A 15,395-nucleotide genomic window follows, 5' to 3' on the forward strand; every position below is an offset into this window, starting at 1 on the left:
AGTGAGAGGAATGATGGGAATGCTTCAAAGCCACATCAGGGGACTTTCGGAATTGACATTAGCAAACATTCCTGGGAGGGTGGTCAAACACTCAGACAGGCTTCCTAGAGAGGTGGTCGATGCCGCAAGCCTGTCAGTGCTTAAGAGGCATTTGGACAATGCCCTTAATAACATGCTTTAACTTTTGGTCAGCCCTGAAGTGGTCAGGCAGTTGGGCTAGAGGATCACTCTAGGTCCCTTCCAAGTGGACTCTTACAAGTGGACTCTTCCAGTCCAGGCTAGGCAGCCTATTCTGCTTCCTCAACCCTTTGCCATGCAAGCCTTTGGCATGCAAGCCTTTGGCATGAAGCATCCCCTCAAGGTTTGGCATGAAAGCATCCCCTGCCTGCCTGCCTCTCCCACTATACTTGGGCCTCTCACGGGACTCACCAGCTCTCCCAGAGCTCACCAGCCAGGCGCCCGCGCTGCAGCCTTCCCTCACCACAGCCAGCTGCTCCCTCAGCACCCTCAGCCATCAGCCAATCAGGACGCAGCTAACAACCTGCCCACCGGGGGTGCCTAACAGCCTGCCAATCGGGCGGCGGCTGACAGGCGCCAGCTGCTGCAGCAGATCCTGGAAGTTTCCAGAAGGCTCCTGTCAGGACCCCAAAATCAACACGTCGGGCACAAGAAATCAAACATCTTCACCAAACAGCCCCCAGAACCGCTGCTGGGAGGGGCGGGGGCTGAATGAGGGGCTGAATGACTAGAAATGCTGCTGACAACCGAACCAAAGGCCTCAGGCAAAAGCAGTTGGCGCACTTGGAGCGGTCAGGTGGAGGGAAAATGCCCTGATCTTATAACTAAAACATTGTCATCAATATGTACATCAAGAAGGCACCCTGCCCATCTTGCCCATGCTGTGGGGTGCCAGGGACACGTGGGCGGAGTCCCCTTTCATGGTCCCCCCTTGCTGTTGTCCCCAGCCCAACCACCTCCAGTCCTTGGCACACCATCTTCTCTCACAAGGTGGAGCCAGGAACCACCCACACAGTGTTCCTGTCCCCATCCCCTGTTGGTGCCAGGGCCCTGGACAACCAAGGTGCCCAGGTCACCTTGCTGTGGGGTCCTCAGCTGACCCAATGCTGGACTAGGGTTGCACTCTCCGCCTGGCTGCACGGTCCCCATTCCGCCTACGTGGGAGCCCCTAGCCCATGGCCTCACCTTGCTATGGGGTCCCCAGATGATCCCTGCCAGGGGATCCCCACGCCACCATCCCCTCTGCGCTGCAGGGTCCCACAGTGCACGTGGTCTCCAGGCCACCATCCTCCCTGCCTCAGGGGCCATGCACCACCTCTACAGGGGACCCCAAGTCACCACCCCTCTGCACTGCGCTCACCATCCTCCTCACTGTGGGGACCCTGAGGCACAGCATGGGGCACCGAGCACCGGCCCCACGAACAAGCCTGTCACCCTGCTCAGCTCTGAAGATGGGCCTCAGTGCGGGGATGGCCGGGGCTGGACACCAGATGACTACCAAGATGCTCTGTCACTCCCTTTCCTCAACTGGAATGAAGATGACAAAAGGCTCCTGAGTCAACATAAGGACAGGGAGCGATCACTCAGCAACTACCATCACGGGCAAAACAGACTTGCCTTGGGGAAATTAATGTAGTTTTTTGCTAAAAGTCAGAGTAGAGTAATGACAAGTATAAACAAAACCTAAAACACCTTCCCCACCCCTCCCTTCTTCCAAGATTAACTTTACTCCTAATTTACTCCACCTCTTCCCCCGAGCAGCGCAGGGGGATGGGGAATGGGGGTTGTGGTCAGTTCATCACACGTTGGTTCTGCTGCTCCTACGACCTCAGTGGGAGGACTCCTCACATGCTTCCCTTTCTCCAGCACAGGGTCCCTCTCATGAAGACAGCCCTCAATTAACTTCTCCAACGTGGATCCTTCCCACAGTGTACAGTTCTTCACAAACCGCTTCGGTATGGATCCGTTCCATGAGACTCAGACCTCCAGGAAGAGAGTGCTCCAGCGTGGGTCTCCCACAGGGTCACAAGCTTTGCCAGCAAACCTGCTCCAGTGTGAGCTCCTCTCTGCACGGGGCCACAGGTCCTGCTAGGAGCCTGCTCCAGCACGGCATTCCCACGGGGTCACAGACTCCATTGGACATGCACCTGCTCCGGTAGGAAGCCTCCAGGGGATGAAGGTGCATCTCTGCTCCACTGTAAATCTCCATGGGCTGCAGGGCAACAGCCTGCCTCACCACGGTCTTCCGCAGGGGCTACAGGTGGATGGATACCTGCCAGTTGGCATTGGCTCTATCGGCCATTGGGGAAGCTTCTAGCAGCTTCTCACAGAAGCCACACTGCACACCCCAGGACACTGCCAAAACCTTGCAATGTAAACACAGTTGACACATCTACAACCTCACAAGCAAGAGGAGCACCAAGGCATACACAGAGCACACAAAAAGGGAAACGCCAGGCCTAAACACACCTTAGTCACCTGGCAGCAAGGCCGGCACGGAGCAAATGCCATGGAAGGGGCAGTGGCTTACCCCCGGCACACCTCAGAAACCAGACTTCCAGGCTTCCAAAGAAATGGGGAGCCCTCTTCACAAAGCATCCACAAACCACATCACACAAGTGCCATGACATGACATCCCTGACGACACACCAACTCTCCAATGTTTTGGTCATGTCTGTCAAATCCCCTGACATGCACCTTCCACGTAAATCCTCCCAAATACCTACTCTCACTTAAAAGCTGCCGCCAGGGTCAAGAGGACACGTCCTCAGGAGGAGAGGAAAGGAAAAGGGAGCGTTGCGGGAAGGAATCCACACCCCACCTCATTACCTCCCAGCCTCTGGCATGTAACAGCCACTTGCTGCAAAACACCGTCATGCACAAAGTCTGTCCCGCCCCTCAGGGACCAGCATAAAAGCCGGCCCAGCACCTCTCTCCCTCACACACTCTCCCTCACACACTCTCCTCCATCGTCAACAAGGTGAGTCTGAACCCCCTTCCCCTTCTTCCCCTGACCTACCTCATCCGGCTCTTCCAGCATACTGCGCCCCCAGCCTCAGCAGCCCTGATGCCTCCCCACTGCCACGCTCCCCACAGCCCTACAGTACAACTCCATGCTCCCTCACCCTCCTGCAACATTGACCCTCGCACCCCCATGCCCCTACGCTTTGTCAACACCCTCTCTTCCAGGGACCCTCCACACCACACACATGGCCTGCTACGACCTCTGCCGCCCCTGCGGACCCACCCCGCTGGCTAACAGCTGCAACGAGCCCTGTGTCAGGCAGTGCGAGGACTCCCACGTCGTCATCCAGCCCTCCACCGTGCAGGTCACCCTGCCAGGACCCATCCTCAGCTCCTTCCCACAGAACACTGCTGTTGGATCCTCCTCATCGGCTGCCGTGGGCAACATCCTCGGCTCCCAGGGAGTGCCCGTCTCCTCCGGCCGCTTCGGCTACGGCTATGGCTTTGGAGGCCTGGGCTGCTACGGTGGCATAAGGGGCTGCTACCCCTGCTAAGGGCCCCTCACGTGGCACCTCCAGGCTCTTGCTGCCACGTGGACCTGCCCTCCACAGCACTTCCTTTCAAGGCACCAAGCAAGGAAGCAGGGAAGGGGCCAACCCAGCCTGCCTGGGCACACGGCCCACGCACCTCCTCCACTTCTCCCACTTCCCTCTTTGCATCGCCCCTTCTGTTATCTCCAGTACTCAGCGATGCAATCACTTGCTCACAAGCTAAGGACCACCGGGAACCTCTGGCGTGCCACTCCTAATACGGACCTCGAAATCTTGCTTCGCTGGCAAAATGACTCTCACACACAGCACCTCAGCTGACGGTTACGCTACCCGCACTTCAGACTGCTTCCCTTCCACTCGGTGCTCCTGCCTCTTCACTCATTTTTCCATCAATAAAGTTCTCCTGCATCCCAACCTGTGAGGTCTTCTCTTCCTTCTCCTTCCAAGACTCCTCCAACCTCACCCAGCACCAACCCCATGCAGAAGAGGCAGCGGGGTGGGAGGATTAGGGTCACAAGGCCTCCCCTAGGGATAGTACCACCACAGCCAATATCAGGAGTGCCTCTTGCCTGACAGGCATGCCAGCACCCTCCCACTCAAAAACACAGATACCCTGCCTGCCTCACCTCCTCTTCCTCACCAGCAAGCACTACTCGCACAGTCAACAACCCTCAAGACACTCACCTCTGATCAAGTTGGGCAGCTCTTGGGAGTCGAGGGAGGTTCTTGCTGACTCAGATCTAGACAACCTCATTCCAATTTCTAAAAAGAGGTGTGAGGGAAGACCCAGGAAACTCGAGTCCCGTTAGTCTAGCCTCAGCACCTGCAAAAATTATGGAGAAGCTCCCACTGGATGTTGATGAATGCCTTTAAAGGACAGGCAGAAAAATCATCAGGACCAGACAACATGGGTCACTAAGTGAAGGTCCCACCTGACTAATTTCCTATCCTCTTATTATAAGCTCTCTTGTCTACAGGGACGAAGGGAAGGCCGTGGATGTAGTGTTTCAGGATTTTAGTAGGGCTTCTGATCGCGCCCCTCATAGCATCCTTCTGCACCAGTTGGCCAACTGTGAGATGAGCAGGTAGACGCTGCGCTGGGTGAAGGGCTGGCTCAACAGCAAGGCTCAAAGCGGGGGACAGTGAATGCGGTTACTTATGGGCTGCAACCCGTCGCCAGTGGTGTTCCTCAGGGCTCCATTCTAGGACCAATTCTGTTCAAGATCTTTATCAATGCACTGGATGAAGGAGTTGAAGGCACCATTATCAAGTTTGCTGATGGTACCAAAGTGGGAGGTGCTGTTGGCTCTCCTGAGGGACAAGAGGCCTTGCAGAGGGATCTAGAGAGACTGGAGCATTGGGCAACCATCGCTGGCACGAAATTTAACCAGTGCAAATGCCGGCTTCTGCACCTGGCATGGAGTAACACTGGACACAAGGCCAGACTGGGAGAGGAGTGGCTGGAGAGCAGCCCTGCAGGAAGGGGTCTGTGGGTGCTGGCTGACAGCAGGCTCGAGGGGAGTCAGCGGTGTGCCCTGGCAGCCAAGGGGGCAAACCCTACACTGGGGTGCATCAAACACAGCACACCCATCTTCCTGCAGGAGGTGATTATCCCGCTGTACGCAGGATTGCTGTGGCCTCCCCTCAAGTCCTGTGTGCAGTTCTGGGCCCCACCACTTCAGAAGGATGTGAAAGACCTTGAATACATGCAGAGGAGGGCAACAAAGCTGGTGACAGGCTGGAAGGCCCGTCCTGTGAGGGGCGGCTAAGGACAATGGGCTTGTCTACTTTGGAGAAAAGGAGGCTGAGGGAGAACCTCATTGCTCTCTCCAGCTTCCGGAGCAGGAAAAGGGGCGAGGGAGGTGCTGAGTTCTTCTCCGTGGGATCCAGTGACAGGATTTGTGGGAATGCTTCAAAGCCGCATTCAGGTTCCTCAGGTGGTCACAAACCTGATCTCCCCTTACAGTGGGAGGGGCTTTACCCCCCTGGTCCCCATCCTGCGGTCCATATAGTCCAGATGGAGCAGCGAAGACTGAAGTCTTCAGTGAAGTCTTCTTCCAGTGAAGACTGAGGCAGAAATCTGTTGAGTACCTCAGCCTTCTCCTCATCTCTTGATAGATACTAGGTCACCATTCTTGTTCTTTGGGGGGGTACGCTCTCTTTAACCTTCCTTTACTGGTTGACATACTTACAGAATCCCTTCTGGTTATTCTTTGCATCCCTTACCAAATTCAGCTCCAGCCACACCTTGGCCCTCCTGAATCCATCCCTACACAACCGGTCTGTACGGCTGTTTTGTTTCTCTCTGTAGAGTTGCTTCTCTCACATATTCTCGCTCCTCTCCTCTGGCTCCTGTTGCGCAGCAGTTTTTCCACTTTTCAAATATGTTATCCCAGAAGCACTACCACCGTCACTGCTTGTGCCGGCCTTTGCCTGCAGTGGATCCCTCTTAGAGCCAGGCGGCACTGGGTCTATCAGCCATGGGCAAGAGTCCTGTATGCTGTCGCAGAAGCCACCCTGTAGCCCCCAGGCCACTACCAAAACCTTGCAATTGTCATGGTTTAGCCCCAGTCAGCAACTGGTCACCACACAGCCGCTCGCTCACTCCCCCCCGTCACCTCTGGGAAGGGAGACAATTGGAAGAGACACAGTAAGAAATCCCATGGGTTCAGATAAGAACAGTTTAATAATTGTAATAAGACAGTAATGGTAATAGTAATAAAAGAATATCATTCAAAGGAAAGTAACAAGAGAGAAAGAGAGAGGTGAAACCTTGGGAGGATGGGGGAAAAAACCAAAGACCAAGTAATGCAAAGCATACCACCTACCAAACATCACCGCAGGTCCACGAGCTGAGATTGTAGCTGCAACTGGCCATCTTCCCCAGTCAGACTGGGCATGATGTCATATGAGATGGAATATTCCTTTGGTCACTTTGGATCAGCTATCCTGGCAATGCCCCCTCCCCTCTTGGCTTCTTGGGCACCCAGCAGAGCACGAGAGGCTAGAAAAGTCCTTGACTAGAAAAACCACTACCTAGCAACAACTAAAACATCAGTGTCTTATCAACGCTGTTCTTATAGTAAGCGCAAAGAACCGCACTACGCGACTTGCAGTGAGGAATATTAACTCGATCCCAGCTAAAACCATGGTAAAATGCAATCCACATGGCTACAACCTCACAAGCAGAAGGGCCACCAAGACACTCACAGAGCAAACCCAACGGGTAAGGCCACGCCTAAAGACTGCCTTAGCGACATGGTATCATAGCCAGCAGAGACCAAGAGCCATGGAAGGGGCAGCACCTCATGCCTGGCACACCTCAAAGAACAGACCAGCCTTCCACGGCGGTGAGGAAATGGTGCCCCATCTTCACAACGCACCCACAAACCACATCACACAAGTGCCATCACTTGACCTCACTGATGACACCCAACCTCCGCCACGCTTTGGTCATGTCTTCCAAATGCGATGACAAGCACCTTCCATTCGACTCCTACCAAATACTAACTCTCACTTAAAAGCTGCCGCCAGGGTCAAGAGGACACGTCCTCAGGAGGAGAGGAAAGGAAAAGGGAGCGTTGCGGGAAGGAATCCACACCCCACCTCATTACCTCCCAGCCTCTGGCATGTAACAGCCACTTGCTGCAAAACACCGTCACGCACAAAGGCTGTCCCGCCCCTCAGGGACCAGCATAAAAGCCGGCCCAGCACCTCTCTCCCTCACACACGCTCCTCACACCATCTCCTCCATCGTCAACAAGGTGAGTCTGAACCCCCTTCCCCTCCTTCTCCTGACCCACTTCATCCGGCTCTTCCAGCACGCTCTGCCCCCAACTCAGCAGCCCTGACGCCTCCCCACCGCCACGCTCCCCACAGACACACAACACACCTCCACGCTCACTCGCCCTCCTGCAACATTGACCCTCGCACCCCCACGCCCCCACGCTTTCACAAGACCCTCTCTTCCAGGGACCCTCCACACCACACACATGGCCTGCTACGACCTCTGCCGCCCCTGCGGACCCACCCCGCTGGCTAACAGCTGCAACGAGCCCTGTGTCAGGCAGTGCGAGGACTCCCACGTCGTCATCCAGCCCTCCACCGTGCAGGTCACCCTGCCAGGACCCATCCTCAGCTCCTTCCCACAGAACACCGCTGTTGGATCCTCCTCTTCAGCTGCTGTGGGCAACGTCCTCGGCTCCCAGGGAGTGCCTGTCTCCTCCGGCCGCTTCGGCTACGGCTATGGCTTTGGAGGCCTGGGCTGCTACGGTGGCATAAGGGGCTGCTACCCCTGCTAAGGGCTCTTCACGTGGCACCTCCGGGCTCTTGGTGACAAGTAGACCTGTCCTCCACAGCTCCTCCTCTCAAGGCACCAAGCAAGGAAGTAGGGAAGGGGCCAACCCAGCCTGCCTGACTACATGACCCACGCACTTCCTCGTCTTGTCCTACTCCCTTTTTTGCATCACCCCTTCTGCTATCTCCTGTACTCACCGATGCAATCACTTGCTCACAAGATAAGGACCACTGGGGACCTCCGGTGTGCAAGGCTCGAAAATCTTGCTTCTCTGGCAAAATGTCTCTCACACACGGCACTACGGCTGATGGTTACATTACCTGCACTTCAGACTGCTTCCCTTCCACTTGGCGCTCCTGCCTTTTCACTCTCTTTTTTTCCAACAATAAAGTTCTCCTCATCCCAGCCTGAGATGCCTCCTTTTCCCTTCTTCACCCAAGGCTCCTCCAACCTGACCCAGCACAAAACCAGGCCTCAAGTTGCCTTTGGGGTGGGTGGAAAAGGGTCACAACACATGTCCTAGGAATTGTGCCAGCTGGCACAAAGATAAGTCTGTACAGGCCGTCACCGTGAGTGAGAAAGGGCCACAAGGCCTCTCCTACGAACACCACAACCAGCAACAGCACAGACTGGCACCTGGGGGCTGCTGGAATATGACATAAGCACTTTACAAGAAGGGCTGGCTGGAGTAGGTCGTCCAGGACCATGGCCACTCACGTGTCCACTATCTCTAAGGATGGAGACTCCAGCAACTCTTCCACTCTTTGACCACCCTCACACTGAAGAAGGCTTGCCTTCTTCGCCCATGGAATTCCACTTGTGCCGTGGGCCTCTTGTCCTGCCACTCATCACAAGCCTCTGGTGCGCAACCCTTCAAGGAATTCTAGAATAGAATCATTAAGTTTGGAAAAGACCTCTAAGATCACCAATTCCAACTGTCAACCCAACACCCCCAGGCCTCCTAAACCATGCCCTGAAGTGCCACGCCTACACTTTTTTTAAACACCTCCAGCGATGGTGACTCCACCACCTCTCTGGGCAGCCTCTTCCAATGCCTGACCACACTTTCAGTAATACATTTTTCCTAACTTCCCCTTCCTGTCACGCTTGCTCTCCAGACCCTTCCCTGGCTCCATTGCCCTTCTCTGGACAAACCCCAGCACCTCAAGGTCCTTCTTGTCCCACGGAGCCCAAACCTGAGCCCAGCATTCGAGTTGCGGCCTCACCAGTGCCGAGCACAGGGGCACAATCCCTGCCCTGCTCCTGCTGGACACACTATTCCTCATACAAGCCCTGATTATGTTGGCCTTCTTGGTCACCCGGCCACACTGCTGGCTCATGCTCAGACGGCTGTCAGCCAGCACCCCCAGGGCCTTCTCCGACACGCAGCTTTCCAGACACTCTTCCCCAAGCCTGGAGTGTTTCATACGGTTCTTGTGACCCAAGTGTAGGACCCAGCACTTGGCCTTGTTAAGCTCATACAGTTGGCCTCGGCGCATTGATCCAGCCTGTCCAGAATCCTCTGCAGAGCCTTCCCACCCTCAAACAGATCAACACTCCCGCCCAACTTGGTGTCGTCTGCAAACTCACTGAGGGCATACGCAATCCTCTCAACCAAATCACTGATAAAGATATTAAACAAGCCTGGCCCCAACACTGAGCCCTGGGGAACCCTGCTCGTGACTGGACGCCAACTGGATTCAGTTCCATTCACCACAACTCTCTGGGCTCGGCCATCCAGACACTTTTTTACCCAGTGAAGAGACCACCTGTCTAAGCCATGAGCCTCCAGCTGCTCTAGGAGGATGCTGTGGGAGACAGGGTCAAAGGCCTCAACAAAGTGCAGGTAGATAACATCCACAGCCTCTCCCTCATCCACTGGGCGGGTCACCTGGTCAAGAAAGAGATCAGGTAGGTCCAGCAAGAGGCTGCTTCCATGAAGCCATGCTGGCTGGGCCTGATCCCTTGTTGTCCTGCACATGCCTGGTGAGCGCACTCAGGATGAACTGCTCCATAATCGTCCCCGGTACTGAGGTCAGGTGGCTGGCCAGTAGTTCCCCGCATCCTCCATCAGAGGTTCTGTTTGGAGAACAGGAGGCTGAGGGGCGACCCCATTGCTCTCTACAGCTTCCTGAGGAGGAGAGGGGCACGGGGAGGTGCTGAGCTCTTCTCCCTGGCACCCAGTGAGAGGAATGATGGGAATGCTTCAAAGCCACATCAGGGGACTTTCGGAATTGACATTAGCAAACATTCCTGGGAGGGTGGTCAAACACTCAGACAGGCTTCCTAGAGAGGTGGTCGATGCCGCAAGCCTGTCAGTGCTTAAGAGGCATTTGGACAATGCCCTTAATAACATGCTTTAACTTTTGGTCAGCCCTGAAGTGGTCAGGCAGTTGGGCTAGAGGATCACTCTAGGTCCCTTCCAAGTGGACTCTTCCAAGTGGACTCTTCTAGTCCAGGCTAGGCAGCCTATTCTGCTTCCTCAACCCTTTGCCATGCAAGCCTTTGGCATGCAAGCCTTTGGCATGAAGCATCCCCTCAAGGTTTGGCATGAAAGCATCCCCTGCCTGCCTGCCTCTCCCACTATACTTGGGCCTCTCACGGGACTCACCAGCTCTCCCAGAGCTCACCAGCCAGGCGCCCGCGCTGCAGCCTTCCCTCACCACAGCCAGCTGCTCCCTCAGCACCCTCAGCCATCAGCCAATCAGGACGCAGCTAACAACCTGCCCACCGGGGGTGCCTAACAGCCTGCCAATCGGGCGGCGGCTGACAGGCGCCAGCTGCTGCAGCAGATCCTGGAAGTTTCCAGAAGGCTCCTGTCAGGACCCCAAAATCAACACGTCGGGCACAAGAAATCAAACATCTTCACCAAACGGCCCCCAGAACCGCTGCTGGGAGGGGCGGGGGCTGAATGAGGGGCTGAATGGCTAGAAATGCTGCTGACAACCGAACCAAAGGCCTCAGGCAAAAGCAGCTGGGGCACTTGGAGGCGTCAGGTGGAGGGAAAATGCCCTGATCTTATAACTAAAACATTGTCATCAATATGTACCTCAAGAAGGCACCATGCCTATCTTGCCCGTGCTGTGGGGTGCCAGGGACACATGGGCAGGGTCCACTTTCATGGTCCCCCTTTGCTGTTGTCCCCAGCCCAACCACCTCCAGACCTTGGCACACCATCTTCTCTCACAAAGCGGAGCCAGGAACCACCCACACAGTGTTCCTGTCCCCATCCCCAGTTGGCGCCAGGACCCTGGACAACCAAGGTGCCCAGGTCACCTTGCTGTGGGGTCCTCAGCTGACCCAATGCTGGACTAGGGTTGCACTCTCCGCCTGGCTGCACGGTCCCCATTCCGCCTACGTGGGAGCCCCTAGCCCATGGCCTCACCTTGCTATGGGGTCCCCAGATGATCCCTGCCAGGGGATCCCCACGCCACCATCCCCTCTGCGCTGCAGGGTCCCACAGTGCACGTGGTCTCCAGGCCACCATCCTCCCTGCCTCAGGGGCCATGCACCACCTCTACAGGGGACCCCAAGTCACCACCCCTCTGCACTGCGCTCACCATCCTCCTCACTGTGGGGACCCTGAGGCACAGCATGGGGCACCGAGCACCGGCCCCACGAACAAGCCTGTCACCCTGCTCAGCTCTGAAGATGGGCCTCAGTGCGGGGATGGCCGGGGCTGGACACCAGATGACTACCAAGATGCTCTGTCACTCCCTTTCCTCAACTGGAATGAAGATGACAAAAGGCTCCTGAGTCAACATAAGGACAGGGAGCGATCACTCAGCAATTACCATCACGGGCAAAACAGACTTGCCTTGGGGAAATTAATGTAGTTTTTTGCTAAAAGTCAGAGTAGAGTAATGACAAATATAAACAAAACCTAAAACACCTTCCCCACCCCTCCCTTCTTCCAAGATTAACTTTACTCCTAATTTACTCCACCTCTTCCCCCGAGCAGCGCAGGGGGATGGGGAATGGGGGTTGTGGTCAGTTCATCACACGGTGGTTCTGCTGCTCCTACTACCTCAGTGGGAGGACACCTCACATGCTTCCCTTTCTCCAGCACAGGGTCCCTCTCATGAAGACAGCCCTCAATTAACTTCTCCAACGTGGATCCTTCCCACAGTGTACAGTTCTTCACAAACCGCTTCGGTATGGATCCGTTCCATGAGACTCAGACCTCCAGGAAGAGAGTGCTCCAGCGTGGGTCTCCCACAGGGTCACAAGCTTTGCCAGCAAACCTGCTCCAGTGTGAGCTCCTCTCTGCACGGGGCCACAGGTCCTGCTAGGAGCCTGCTCCAGCACGGCATTCCCACGGGGTCACAGACTCCATTGGACATGCACCTGCTCCGGTAGGAAGCCTCCAGGGGATGAAGGTGCATCTCTGCTCCACTGTAAATCTCCATGGGCTGCAGGGCAACAGCCTGCCTCACCACGGTCTTCCGCAGGGGCTACAGGTGGATGGATACCTGCCAGTTGGCATTGGCTCTATCGGCCATTGGGGAAGCTTCTAGCAGCTTCTCACAGAAGCCACACTGCACACCCCAGGACACTGCCAAAACCTTGCAATGTAAACACAGTTGACACATCTACAACCTCACAAGCAAGAGGAGCACCAAGGCATACACAGAGCACACAAAAAGGGAAACGCCAGGCCTAAACACACCTTAGTCACCTGGCAGCAAGGCCGGCACGGAGCAAATGCCATGGAAGGGGCAGTGGCTTACCCCCGGCACACCTCAGAAACCAGACTTCCAGGCTTCCAAAGAAATGGGGAGCCCTCTTCACAAAGCATCCACAAACCACATCACACAAGTGCCATGACATGACATCCCTGACGACACACCAACTCTCCAATGTTTTGGTCATGTCTGTCAAATCCCCTGACATGCACCTTCCACGTAAATCCTCCCAAATACCTACTCTCACTTAAAAGCTGCCGCCAGGGTCAAGAGGACACGTCCTCAGGAGGAGAGGAAAGGAAAAGGGAGCGTTGCGGGAAGGAATCCACACCCCACCTCATTACCTCCCAGCCTCTGGCATGTAACAGCCACTTGCTGCAAAACACCGTCATGCACAAAGTCTGTCCCGCCCCTCAGGGACCAGCATAAAAGCTGGCCCAGCACCTCTCTCCCTCACACACTCTCCCTCACACACTCTCCTCCATCGTCAACAAGGTGAGTCTGAACCCCCTTCCCCTTCTTCCCCTGACCTACCTCATCCGGCTCTTCCAGCATACTGCGCCCCCAGCCTCAGCAGCCCTGATGCCTCCCCACTGCCACGCTCCCCACAGCCCTACAGTACAACTCCATGCTCCCTCACCCTCCTGCAACATTGACCCTCGCACCCCCATGCCCCTACGCTTTGTCAACACCCTCTCTTCCAGGGACCCTCCACACCACACACATGGCCTGCTACGACCTCTGCCGCCCCTGCGGACCCACCCCGCTGGCTAACAGCTGCAACGAGCCCTGTGTCAGGCAGTGCGAGGACTCCCACGTCGTCATCCAGCCCTCCACCGTGCAGGTCACCCTGCCAGGACCCATCCTCAGCTCCTTCCCACAGAACACTGCTGTTGGATCCTCCTCATCGGCTGCCGTGGGCAACATCCTCGGCTCCCAGGGAGTGCCCGTCTCCTCCGGCCGCTTCGGCTACGGCTATGGCTTTGGAGGCCTGGGCTGCTACGGTGGCATAAGGGGCTGCTACCCCTGCTAAGGGCCCCTCACGTGGCACCTCCAGGCTCTTGCTGCCACGTGGACCTGCCCTCCACAGCACTTCCTTTCAAGGCACCAAGCAAGGAAGCAGGGAAGGGGCCAACCCAGCCTGCCTGGGCACACGGCCCACGCACCTCCTCCTCTTCTCCCACTTCCCTCTTTGCATCACCCCTTCTGTTATCTCCAGTACTCAGCGATGCAACCACTTGCTCACAAGCTAAGGACCACCGGGAACCTCTGGCGTGCCACTCCTAATACGGACCTCGAAATCTTGCTTCGCTGGCAAAATGACTCTCACACACAGCACCTCAGCTGACGGTTACGCTACCCGCACTTCAGGCTGCTTCCCTTCCACTCGGTGCTCCTGCCTCTTCACTCATTTTTCCATCAATAAAGTTCTCCTGCATCCCAACCTGTGAGGTCTTCTCTTCCTTCTCCTTCCAAGACTCCTCCAACCTCACCCAGCACCAACCCCATGCAGAAGAGGCAGCGGGGTGGGAGGATTAGGGTCACAAGGCCTCCCCTAGGGATAGTACCACCACAGCCAATATCAGGAGTGCCTCTTGCCTGACAGGCATGCCAGCACCCTCCCACTCAAAAACACAGATACCCTGCCTGCCTCACCTCCTCTTCCTCACCAGCAAGCACTACTCGCACAGTCAACAACCCTCAAGACACTCACCTCTGATCAAGTTGGGCAGCTCTTGGGAGTCGAGGGAGGTTCTTGCTGACTCAGATCTAGACAACCTCATTCCAATTTCTAAAAAGAGGTGTGAGGGAAGACCCAGGAAACTCGAGTCCCGTTAGTCTAGCCTCAGCACCTGCAAAAATTATGGAGAAGCTCCCACTGGATGTTGATGAATGCCTTTAAAGGACAGGCAGAAAAATCATCAGGACCAGACAACATGGGTCACTAAGTGAAGGTCCCACCTGACTAATTTCCTATCCTCTTATTATAAGCTCTCTTGTCTACAGGGACGAAGGGAAGGCCGTGGATGTAGTGTTTCAGGATTTTAGTAGGGCTTCTGATCGCGCCCCTCATAGCATCCTTCTGCACCAGTTGGCCAACTGTGAGATGAGCAGGTAGACGCTGCGCTGGGTGAAGGGCTGGCTCAACAGCAAGGCTCAAAGCGGGGGACAGTGAATGCGGTTACTTATGGGCTGCAACCCGTCGCCAGTGGTGTTCCTCAGGGCTCCATTCTAGGACCAATTCTGTTCAAGATCTTTATCAATGCACTGGATGAAGGAGTTGAAGGCACCATTATCAAGTTTGCTGATGGTACCAAAGTGGGAGGTGCTGTTGGCTCTCCTGAGGGACAAGAGGCCTTGCAGAGGGATCTAGAGAGACTGGAGCATTGGGCAACCATCGCTGGCACGAAATTTAACCAGTGCAAATGCCGGCTTCTGCACCTGGCATGGAGTAACACTGGACACAAGGCCAGACTGGGAGAGGAGTGGCTGGAGAGCAGCCCTGCAGGAAGGGGTCTGTGGGTGCTGGCTGACAGCAGGCTCGAGGGGAGTCAGCGGTGTGCCCTGGCAGCCAAGGGGGCAAACCCTACACTGGGGTGCATCAAACACAGCACACCCATCTTCCTGCAGGAGGTGATTATCCCGCTGTACGCAGGATTGCTGTGGCCTCCCCTCAAGTCCTGTGTGCAGTTCTGGGCCCCACCACTTCAGAAGGATGTGAAAGACCTTGAATACATGCAGAGGAGGGCAACAAAGCTGGTGACAGGCTGGAAGGCCCGTCCTGTGAGGGGCGGCTAAGGACAATGGGCTTGTCTACTTTGGAGAAAAGGAGGCTGAGGGAGAACCTCATTGCTCTCTCCAGCTTCCGGAGCAGGAAAA

At 55.8% G+C, this 15,395-nt stretch overlaps 3 protein-coding genes across 3 annotated transcripts; all 3 read left to right on the forward strand.

The window, feature by feature from the left end:
- Positions 1-3,227: 3,227 nt before the first annotated feature.
- On the forward strand, positions 3,228-3,536 carry LOC142054048 (feather keratin-like). Its single transcript, XM_075086246.1, has one exon. It carries the CDS (start codon positions 3,228-3,230, stop codon positions 3,534-3,536), a length of 309 nt encoding a protein of 102 aa, XP_074942347.1.
- Positions 3,537-7,525: 3,989 nt separating this feature from the next.
- Positions 7,526-7,834, forward strand: LOC142054049 (feather keratin-like). Its single transcript, XM_075086247.1, has one exon. It carries the CDS (start codon positions 7,526-7,528, stop codon positions 7,832-7,834), a length of 309 nt encoding a protein of 102 aa, XP_074942348.1.
- A 5,405-nt stretch (positions 7,835-13,239) lies between these two features.
- On the forward strand, positions 13,240-13,548 carry LOC142054050 (feather keratin-like). Its single transcript, XM_075086248.1, has one exon. The coding sequence runs from the start codon at positions 13,240-13,242 to the stop codon at positions 13,546-13,548; it is 309 nt and encodes a 102-aa protein (XP_074942349.1).
- The last annotated feature ends 1,847 nt before the right edge of the window (positions 13,549-15,395 follow it).

The sequence above is a fragment of the Phalacrocorax aristotelis genome, chromosome 2, assembly GCF_949628215.1.
Source record: "Phalacrocorax aristotelis chromosome 2, bGulAri2.1, whole genome shotgun sequence".
NCBI classification, from domain to species: domain Eukaryota; kingdom Metazoa; phylum Chordata; class Aves; order Suliformes; family Phalacrocoracidae; genus Phalacrocorax; species Phalacrocorax aristotelis.

Bases quoted from the DNA above. Each gene is read 5' to 3' on its own strand.
- LOC142054050 (XM_075086248.1), top strand. From the start codon at position 13,240: ATGGCCTGCTACGACCTCTGCCGCCCCTGCGGACCCACCCCGCTGGCT.
- LOC142054048 (XM_075086246.1), top strand. From the start codon at position 3,228: ATGGCCTGCTACGACCTCTGCCGCCCCTGCGGACCCACCCCGCTGGCT.
- LOC142054049 (XM_075086247.1), top strand. From the start codon at position 7,526: ATGGCCTGCTACGACCTCTGCCGCCCCTGCGGACCCACCCCGCTGGCT.